Source organism: Eptatretus burgeri, chromosome 10 (assembly GCF_056783735.1).
Source record: "Eptatretus burgeri isolate ZD-2024b chromosome 10, Ebu_testis_v1, whole genome shotgun sequence".
NCBI classification, from domain to species: domain Eukaryota; kingdom Metazoa; phylum Chordata; class Myxini; order Myxiniformes; family Myxinidae; genus Eptatretus; species Eptatretus burgeri.
The window spans coordinates 34,166,900-34,178,173 of NC_140970.1; the positions used below are offsets into that span (position 1 = coordinate 34,166,900).

Genomic DNA, 11,274 nt, shown 5'->3' on the forward strand with positions numbered 1-11,274 from the left:
CTGACAGATCCCCGTGGCCATTAGCAAAGAAGAACACAACTTTGCCATGTCAAGAAAGTTCTGTGCTGCACTATCATTTATTTATGACATGGTACACGCAAAATATGGTGCCAAGACTCAAAGCGGCGACCTTGTCCAATAATGTTATGTTTGGCAAAGTTGTGAGTTTGTTTGTAAATGGTGGTGAGGTCGTGTCACCTGGTGTAGCAAACTTACTTTTTGAGAAGATAGTTTACACAAAACAAGGATTCCACGCCATGCCAAGTGATTCAACAAGGTGTTGAATCACTTGGCATGGTGTGGAATCCTTGTTTTTTTTTTTGCATGGTGTGGAATCCTTGGCATTTTTCAAAACCATGCCATAACAAGTAAACAAGTGTTGGGAATTCTGAAATAAATTGCAGTGTTTCAGCCTGAGGGGGTCTTGGACCTCATATACACTGACTGGTGGAGATGGGGGGAGGCTACCTCCCCTCCCCCCTCCTCCCCTCTAGTCAGCAACAGAGAAAACAATCAGCTTTGCCCAACTCTCCTGCATTAGCTTTATGCTTGTTCTAGTTTTGTTTGAGATATTTCAAAAGCTGCTCATGTCAGACACGGCATCAAAGTTTATTCCTTGCAGTTTATGTTGTTTCACTCTTCCATTATTGTTCTCACAAGTGGTGTGCTGATTTAAAAAACACAAAAAAACATTCTGTTGTTTGGTGCTGCTTCTTCCTGATCTGATACACTATGTATGAAGTAGTCTTGGTAATGTCCAATGCAGTTCATATTTAAACACGGTGGAAACACTCATTTTGATATTACCAGGAGCATAAGCAAGAAATGTCATAATCCCATTGTTAAAAGTCTTCCAGAAAATGTGCTTTTCAATCTTCCACTTCAAAATACCTTCTTTCTTATTTATTGTTTCATTCATCGTGCATGAAGCATCATGGTTTTAATTTGGATGTGCTTTTAAATAACGATTTTGCTCTCTCCAAACTTGGGGAAAAAAACAACAGGTCGTTAATTAGACCATATATCTATATATTACTAAAACTCTCATCTTGTATATATGTATGTATGCATGTATGTTCCCGAAATACAGCCAAAACGGTACACGATAGCGCAAAAATTTTATGGCCACCTTACTTACCATTCACCTGCGGTGTGCAGTATCAAGTTTCGTTCAAATCGGGCAACGAAAAAATTATTGAAAAATCATTTCCTGATTCAGTCAAGTACTCTTCGGGAGAATTTGATCAATGCAAACAACCCCAGTGATATAGTTCGCTGGAGCCATCTTATTTTCTTCTTGAAATGATTTTTTTTTTCATCAACCGCTGTCACAACGGGAACCCAACGGGTTCACGGGTCGTCAAGTACAAGATAAAAAGAAAAATGTATAAAGAATAATATCTGTTGAAAAACAAACAAACAAAAGGAAAGGCTGTGCTCAGCATGAGCACAATGGGACCTGCCATTCAATAGTATGTCATGGTTTCGCTTTTTGCCCACAACGTTTTGCTTTCAAACCGATTCATCCGTTCTCTTTGTCATAAACTCCCCCTCTCACATTGACCCTTCATGCTTTGAAAGACACCATGCAATGGGAGCTTTATTATCCACAACCGTAAAGCAGATGGGATAGCCGGCTTTCTATATCCATCCGCCATCTGCCGGCACCTCCTTTGTATAAATTTCACCAGAGTACTCAAACCAATGGCTGTGAGTTCAAGAAGAGCACATTGCTAAATTCAGTTGATGGTGTGCTTGCCGCTGAATCATATGATTAAGTAAAATGCTGCCAATGCTAATGTGGTGCCAAATTTGGCACTCAAGAATTTGGAACTCAGTTTCATGAACCTCCTCGTGGAAACCATGCTTTGTAACAGTGCCTTTCATCAGGACGTTTTCATGATAATACATTGTATTGACTCTTGTTAAACCGTATGATGACCTTGCGTTTCGATGCGCATTTTGTTTTAAAGAAAATCGTTGCATTGACCTTATAGATATTGATTTTATGGACTTCATAAAACGAGAATGTACTCAAGAAAACTCTGCCCTTACACGTGCCCAGTTCCAGAAGCTTTGTAAACTTTCTTTCATTTGCAAATAGTGGGAAGGGTGCAAAATCTAGAGATTGTTATATCACATCGAGAAGTCACCTTTCTGTTCAGTGAATTTTCATTCAACTCGCGAAGGTATATTTTGATCTGCATATTCAATGTGAAGAACACCGATGTTTACTAATGTCTTTGTCCCACATGCACTTTCTGGACAAATTCCTTCTTGAACTTTGGATCAATGATGAAATTAATTGACAAAATAATTCCAACATAAAACAAGCCAACATCTGCCATTTATAGATGTGGCTAACATGGTAAGATGTATGACGATGTTCTTGAGGACGTTCAGTCGTTCAAACTCCTGGGTCTCATTATAAGCCATGATCTTTCTTGGACGAACCACATTTCAAAGTTAGCCTCCAAAGCCAGCTGGCGACAAGGCATTCTCCGTCGTACAAAGTCCTTCCTTAGCACACCTGAACTCCAATCCACCTACGAGGCTTTCATCCGCAGCTTCATGGAGTACTGCACACCCCTCTGGGTTGGCTCCTCTGCCTCACATCCTGTTCAGTTTGTTGCTGTGAAAACCAAGGCTGACAAGATTATTGGAATATCCTACTATGAAGCTGAGTCTATGGGCCTAACACTTTCCCATCGCAGACAGGTTGGTGATATCTCCTTTCTGGTCTTACACCTTCTACTCTTTCCGTGCTTTGTCTCCCCCCCCCCCTCTCCAGGTTACTGCAGGGCACACACAGTCCACCATCAAACCCCTTCTAGTTAAACTACCTCAATCCAGGATCATTGCATCTCACCTCCACTTATTCGGTCCTCATATTCCCCACATGTGGAACCAACTTCCACATTCTCTTCAATCTCAACCCTCCCTCAGGTCTTCAAGACAGTTGTGAACCACCATCGCAGATCGTCTCCAATCCAAACCATTATCTATAACTCCACCACTCAAGCCACATCGCCTAACCCCCCCCCCCCTCCTACCACATGTAAATATTGATATGTTTCCATTAAACTCTCAGTACCAATTACGTCTTATTTTATGCAATATATTATTTTTATTTGTATGTAAATATATCTTGGACTTACTTTCCGTGATTATTTTGTATTGTTATTCCTCATTAAATTGCAGAATTTGTGATTTATTAAGAATTTACATATGGAGTAATGGTGTATTGGAGTTCCGGAATGCATCTTCTGCATTTCAATTAATTCTTTCATTCTCATGGGAAATAGCTGAGCAATTTAAGTTGTGTTTTCCAGGAATGTAACCCTACCTTAAACTGATCATTACATACACACATGTATGTATATACATATATATATATATATATATATATATATATATATATATATATATATATATATATATATATATATACACACACACACACACACACACACACACACACACACACACACACACACACACACACACACACACACACACACACACACATATTCCTCCGTACCAGGAAGCCAGTGCCTTTGGTATGACTCGGCCGGGTTTGAATTGAACTGAAGACCTCCCAGACTCGGAGCGAGTCTTTTAACCATTACACCACTGAGTCTGGGATGTAATATCCTTCTTCCTACCTCCAAAAATCCAGGATGACTGTACACCAAAACTCTTTCGTTATTTTATTTTCTCTCATTTAGGGAAGTACCTTCCTGAAGCTACTCAATCCCATTCTTCCCTCTTGGGCTTTAAGCAAGTTGTACACTACCAGCACATGTCATCCCCACCTAGATCCCTACCCATGATATTTTGACAGAGACTAAAACACCACAACCATTAACCCTACTTACCCAAGCAGAATACCATGTTTCAAAAACCTTCTCTCTCTCCTTTTTTCCTGTTCCTTCATTCCCTTGCATATTGTGCCCTATTGTGGTTTCACTGCCCCACTGTCAATTCCTTAGCAGATGCTCCTCTGTCTCCTTGCTCTTCTGAGAGCCGAGCTTTTGCATCCATCAAAAGAAGAAGAAAAGTAAACTAAGGACAAGATCTACACGTCAGCTGTGACTGATAGACAAGGCAAATACCCAAAAGGAAAACATACTCATAGAGGCAGCAAGAAGGTAAGATTGTGTTCATTTGAAATGGCGAGCAAGGCCTGCTGTAGGTAATGGAGCCTGAGGGAAAATTGTGCAGTGTTTGCCTTGGCAGGCCTCACGGAAGCCTCAAACACATTAAGCCAAATCCATGAGGAGGGGGCGCTTGCAGTCAGCACAGAACACATTTCTCTCATTCTTTGAAGGAATATTTCATAATGAGTTAAAAACATTTTCGAAATCGACTGCCAGATTCCAGCCCATATCCAATCTAAATGTGTTTCAATAAATCACTCAGTCAAACCCTCTGAGATAAGACACAACTGGCAAAATGGCATTGCATGTTCAGCGACAGCGCTGTAAAAAAAACATTCTGCCAGCAAGTGTAAATAAACAATGTTATATTTGAATAACTTCAAATTTTCCATTCATTTTCAAGGCACATACGGTACATGCAAAACTATTGTTTGTTCCATACCTTGCAACCTTCTGGAAGGAAAACAATTAGACCCTTGTACTTTCACTCTCAAGAGCAAAACGAGGTGAAAGTTTCCCCAAAGACTGACAAACATTTTTGGGTGTCGGATTAAAATCGGAGACTTAACACATTCGTGCAATTTCAAGTACTGTTGGAACCCGCTATTTGCGGATTCGCTATCCGCGGACCCCGTGTATTCACGGGTCATGAAGCACGACTTGCTTCGACATTTACGTTTTGGGTTTTTCTGGTTTTTTGTTTATTTTTACAATTCAGGACTGGTAACCCTATATCCACCGAGGAAATTTGAAATCAGCCATCATCACAGCATTATATCAAAAAGGTGCAAAAATGGATCCCCTTAATTACAGCCTGATTAGCTTACTGTACTTCCAGTCATCAGCAAGGTCATGAAATCCGTCATCACAGTTGACATTAAATCCTTCCTTTTCTCCAACAGCCTCATCTCAGATCATCAATTTGGATTCAAACCTGGTCACTCGACCTTAGACATGGTGCTTCGACTCTCTCAACAATGGTGGACGCCCTCAATATCAGACATGAGATCAGGGCCGTCTGTCTGGACATATCTCGAGCTTTTGATACAGTCTGGCATCCTGCCTTGCTCTCCAAACTCTCAACCTATGGAATCCAAAGCCAACTCCACTCTTGGATTACTGGCTTCCTCCCCTCTCGGAGAGAACATGTGGCTCTCAACGTACCCCTTTCATCTCCTCTCCCTGTCATGGCTGGAGAACCCAAAGGCAGCGTTCTCGGCTCAATATTATTACTAATCTTCATTGATGATCTCACTGACTCTCTGGAAAATCTTCTTTATCTCTTTCTGATGGCTCCACATCTGCAGTAACATCTCTCATCCTTCTGACAGACATGCAGCAGCCTCTTTCCTCTCCTGAGAATTTGACAAAAATCACAAACTGGTCAAACACAATTTTGCTTATGGATCCATATTGTCCACCTTTTGCATTCTCCGTTATGTCTCATCGTCACCTGAATCCCTTGTTTGTCCATTCTCAACTACTTTCTCCTTCCATCCTGCTGCTGCTGTTTTCCCCTTTCTCCTGCTGTTCCCTTTGTTATGTTGTGTCCTGATTTGTTCTGTGTAATCACTCTTCCACAAGCCTAGACCATATTAAAAAATAATAATAATAATTGTTAAACAATCCAAACCCCGCCATTCAGAGCATTTTTCAGGAATGTATCCCCTGCGAATAGCGGGGTCTGACAATATTTTTCTTGCATGAAGTGACTATAATTAATAAACCCTTTTTTCTTGCAAAATGATCCTCTTAATACTAGAGTTTAAAAAACACAGCACAAGCTGAAGCAATGGCAACAGGTTGGCTAAATGGTCATCTGCATGCTTGCCACTGAACGGTCGGCTCCTCCGATTGATTCACAGCAAAGTACAATCCCACTAAAACTATGGCACAGTAACTGGCTGTCCCATCTGCAAGTAGAAGTAAAATATTCCTTCCTATCTTTTTACCCATGTCGGCCTCTCGGCCGATAGCATGGCCATTTATGAGACATTAAAAATACATTGGAACGTAATGTGTAATTTATGTAAATCATGTTATAATTTGAGAAATATCTGTTTGTTACTTGCGAAAATCAATGATTTTTCAAGTATATTGGTCGGTCGATTTTGTGATTCTGTCTGTCTGTCAATGGACTACAGGTCACACTTTTAAACTGATCTTCACGAAACTTAACCACATGGCGGAGTTTGGCATAAGCAAGAAGCCTGTTGTTTGAGGTCAAAAGGTCAATATAGGCCAAAGGTCACCAAATTTGTCAAATTTCAAAAATCCTCTATTTTCATCTGATTGATGAGAAATTTGAAGAGGATTTTCAGATCCGCTTACTGAATTAAACCAGCCAATTATTTTTGAGGTCAACAGAGACCAAAAGGTCAACATAGGCCAAAGGTCAGAAACTTAGGTGAGATTTCTAAAATCCTCAATTTTCATCCCATTGACTTGAAATTTGAAGAGGATTTGCACATCAGGTCACTGAATTCAAGCACCAATTATTGTTGAGGCCAAATTTGTTTTATGGGGTTTGAAAGTATCGTACTCTGCACGTCTTTTTCTTGTTCTGTTTGTTTATGTGTAGGCCAATCGCATACAGATCACAATTTTAAACCAATCTTCATGAAACTTCACCACCTGATTGAGTTCGTCACAAGTAAGAAGCTTCTTGTTTTTGAGGTCGAAAGGTCAACATCTTTGCCAAATTTATTAAATCCTCAATTTTCATCTGATTGACTTAAAATTTGAACAGGATTTGCATATCACATCACTGAATTCGACCACCAATTATTTTTGAGGTCAACAAAGGCCAAAAGGTCAACATCAGTCAAAATTCTAAAATTGCCAATTTTCATCTGATTGATTTGAAATTTGAAGAGGCTTTGCTTTTTGGTCATTGAATTCAACTACCAATTATTTTTAAGGTCAAATTTGTTTTATGATTTTCGCAAGTAACATGCTTTGCATGACATCTTTCTTGTTTTGGTGTTTATTTGTTTGACTTCTATGCCCTTCTGAACCACATGACGGAATGAGTTGAAAACTGGTGGCTGTACTCGAGGCGGACACGAGAATGTTTTTCGTGGTAACAAAAATTTATAGTCCCAGGTTCAGGATGGGGGGAGGGAGGTCTATTATTCTCTCTTTGTAAATGTGTTTGGCAATGTGCTGTTCCTGGTGGCAGAGCATATTACAAGTCATACTAGAATACACCTATTGGGTGAAATTATCCCATCCGTATTCCTAGGGGAATTCTCCTGCCCATAACTATGGGGTCTTTACTATTAGGAAAAATCCTCAATGGCCCACCTGTGTGGTAAGATTCTTCAGGTAGGGGTCAAGATTACTCAGCAAGTCGAAGCCTTGTTGGAAAAAGCTCTGCTGAGCATGCATGTAGGACAGCATCTGGAAGAAAAAAAAAAAGTAGAATTGCTGCATTGTTATTCTTCCTTCAAAATGAAGACATAATGAGGAAAGAGATAACAGCACTGGTGCCAGGATGACACCACAGACGTGGTTACAGGGAAGACTGAATTAAAGGAGTCATGAACGTTTCGAGGAATGCTCATCACAGCTAATATAAAGACAGCTTTCCCAATAAATATACTGTGCAAAGCTTTTTAACCAAGATTCTCAAATACTGTGGACTGAAGTTAATGTCACGAAAGCTTGAGAAGAGTGAATGCCAACTTTTAAAACTTGAAATGAACCCCTTGAGGTGGTTTAGTTTAAATGCCACGGTTTCTGAGTTTATTAAGAACCGTACAATTGCAACATTATCCCAGCAAGGCCTTTAATTTGCTTTACAAGCACGGCCTCAAAAATAATTCCAACTCGCTCTCAAACCCCAATATTCTATCAACCAATGTTTGCTAGAAAATTCAATGCAGATTGTAATGTGGTTGAAAGTAAAATTAAAAATAACAATAGGTGGGTTTATTGATCAAGTAGTCCATGCTTTATGTAGATAGAAAAATTTTGGCAGACTCATGAAAATTGGCTCTTTGTGAATCGAGCATTCACTCTGGCAATTGCGATCTCTCATCTTCTTTGTTCACTCTTCTCTTGAATTTCCTTTTATGTGTCCTTTCCATTAATCTCTGGAGCTATCTATTTATTACCGATGCTTGCAATGGTGGGTTGGGTGGAGGACTAAATTTGGGAACAGAAAGGAGGTTCAAAGGGGAAGTGTGGTGACAAGGAAAATAAGTTTTTAGGAGATGGGATGAAGAAGTTGGAAAGTCAAAACTATGTGGGAAGGAAAGAGTGAAAAATTCTCCCATTTTTTTGCATGTAATAAACAGATGGCTCCATTTCTCAGCACTCACATATCCCTCTTCCCCTCTCGAAAAACTTTTTCACACCATACCCCCTTTCCACTTAATCTCCCCCCTCCCCCGTTTTTGCCATCTATATATATATATATATATATATATATATATATATATATATATATATATATATATATATATATATATCTCTCTCTCTCTCTCTCTCTCTCTATCTCTCTCTCTCTCTCTCTCTCTCTCCCTCTCTCTCTGTCCCTCTCTCTGTCTCTCTCTCTCTCTCTCTGACTCTCTCTCTGTGTCTCTCTCTCTCCGTGTCTCTCTCTCTCTCTCTCTCTCTCTCTCTGTCTCTCTCTCTCTCTCTCTGTGTCTCTCTCTCTCTCTCTGTGTCTCTCTCTCTCTCTCTGTGTCTCTCTCTCTCTCTGTGTCTCTCTCTCTCTCTGTGTCTCTCTCTCTCTCTCTCTCTCTCTGTGTGTCTCTCTCTCTCTCTCTCTCTCTCTCTCTCTCTCTCTCTCTCTCTCTCTCTCTCTCTCTCTCTCTCTCTCTCTCTCTCTCTCTCTCTCTCTCTCTCTCTCTCTCTCTCTCTCTCTCTCTTTCTTTTACACCTAATGATTGTTTTTTTCAATCTCCCCTCTATTCTAGAAGATCACAAATAAAAATAAAACTTACAGCAATGTTGAGTGAGCAAACAAATAAATGACGTGTAAAATTAATCTGAAGGTTCGTGGGTTATCTACATAGAGCATTAGAACTGCGTAGAGACAGTACAGCATGACAATCCTGTAACACGTGTAAGTTGTGAAACTGTACTCATTATATGAAATGGAGATTCGATTTGCTACAGGAAATAAATCATATATCAGACTTACCGAATCCAAAACTTCCAGACGTTTCTTGGTTTGCAAAACATTTATCTGCCACAGAAATGATACAAAAGTTTGGATGAGTCCCAGGAATGCCATGCAGTTTTGGACTGCGATCAACAAAGGCTGAGGTCAGGCTGTGGTGCACACGTTTTCCGTTTTCAAATCAAGCATCGCTGGCATAGAGCCACGAAACTTCACTTCTAACCATTAGTCCATGCCCTTACCCTTCCCCCAAAACCCCTCAACCCTTCCTCCCATGCGCCATCCCCTGAAGTGGATTAAGGTTCTCAAGCTTTTCTTGAGCAGCTGGGAATATTTAGCATCAGTAATGGAGACCTGGTCGAGGTGCTCTGGGTAAACCCTCAGGGCTGTGAGTAAAATTTTCAGAGATAAGGTTTTTGTCCATTAAGAGGAATTACTCTGGGGTTGTGTACAAGGCAGAAAATGCTTGATCTGCATACTTGCCACCTTCCTGGGCATTCAACACAAATAATGCAAGCACAATATATGGTGTAAAATTTGATAGAAATTAACAATCGAAAGTGTCAGAATGCAAGATGACAAGTCAGTACATTCGCTTTTGTGCTCACAGCCTGGGGAACATTTTTACGTGCACACAATCAGGAATGAAACATTTACCCCGTGAAATTCCTACAGTTTCAATACAAGTCTTCAATAATAGTTTTGTCATGATTGCTTATTGCCTCGTGATTGTTTTAAGTTACAAGATAAAAGTCAATGCATTCATATTTCTGGTTCGCCTTCACCAATTATTTGGTAGAAACTTTCAGGAAGTAAAACATTTTTTGTACAGTATCTAACGGGCTTGGCTGTGTTTTCCTCTATTGTCACCTTTCACACTATAAGGAGATTAGTGATATCACATCTTTTTGGGCAATTCATATTATTCAAAGAGAGGAGAGAATTTGGCGGCGATGTGGTGGAAAGGCATTGGAAATATTTCAAATACACGTGTTTATGTGGTTAGACTCACAAATTAATTAGAGACCAATGCTCTTTACACTGGGGGTGTGGGGCATCGCACGGCTAGTCCAGAAATGCTTCTTGGTGAAAACTAATCCCAGACGGGTCACCACTCCTTCTGCACCATTATTTTCCGTTGTGTGCTTCCCCTTTAGTCCCTTTGCCTCTTTAGTTAATTCCCTGCCTCATAGCTGACAACTGGGAAGGTGGGGCCCACCAAAATGCTAAAATGCTCTGAACTTCCCGCCAAAATGCTCCAAACTTCCCGCAAAAATGCTAGAAAGGCCCTGCAACTCAAAGGTGGCTTCTGCTTGCTTGGCGCCACAAACAGCAATAACCCACGCCAAGAGAGCAGCAGTAACAAAGCGCTGGTGGAACAGAACAAGGAATCGAGCCAGTCAGGCATATTCCAAGGAGCAGAGAGTCGAAAGCCAAGCAAGAAGAGTCCAGTTAGCAAAGAGAGCAGCTTATAGTTTCTCACAGGGTGGCGCTATCGGCCACCCAGGAAGGTTGGGAAAGGGTGGGACAGGGTGGTACGGGAGGGGATTTTGGATGTGTTTACATTCTCTATGTGACCTTTAAAAACTCTGTAGTTCACGATGGTTCAAGAGGTGCTGTGATGTCAGCTGACCTGGTGTCAGGACACTGCCACGGCAAATGCATGCCGCATGAGTGGCGGAGACAGTCTGGGGGGAGGGATGCTCGGGCGCAATCACAAGGTTGAGGTTAAAAGGGGGCCTCACACGGAGGAAGGGTGAAGGGTGGCTGGGGAGGGGAAATTGAGCTGGTGCGTTGAAGAAGGCGGCAGCCCATTGAAGTCAGGGCCATAAGGCAGGGTTCTCTCTTGGTCTTGGCTGTCACGTTCCCCACTCTCTGCATGCCACCTGCTCCTTCAACATCTTGCTGCTGTGCTCTCTTCGCCATCCTGGACACGTCGCCTCTCTGATGGGTGATGCAGTGGGCTGGAGCATGGTCCATGAT

At 41.1% G+C, this 11,274-nt stretch overlaps 1 protein-coding gene across 7 annotated transcripts in view; it reads right to left on the minus strand.

Annotated features, from left to right (window-relative positions):
- The window catches only part of LOC147018294 (arf-GAP with coiled-coil, ANK repeat and PH domain-containing protein 3-like), a 192,234-nt gene that overhangs the window by 69,223 nt on the left and 111,737 nt on the right, over positions 1–11,274 (minus strand). For all 7 annotated transcript variants that reach the window (XM_085897822.1, XM_085897825.1, XM_085897827.1 and 4 more), the window contains exons 7-8: positions 9,313–9,357; positions 7,467–7,562 (exon numbers count right to left, since the gene is read on the minus strand). In XM_085897822.1, the coding sequence (XP_085753948.1) occupies positions 7,467–7,562; positions 9,313–9,357 (141 nt within the window). The remainder of the gene's footprint in view (positions 1–7,466; positions 7,563–9,312; positions 9,358–11,274) is intronic.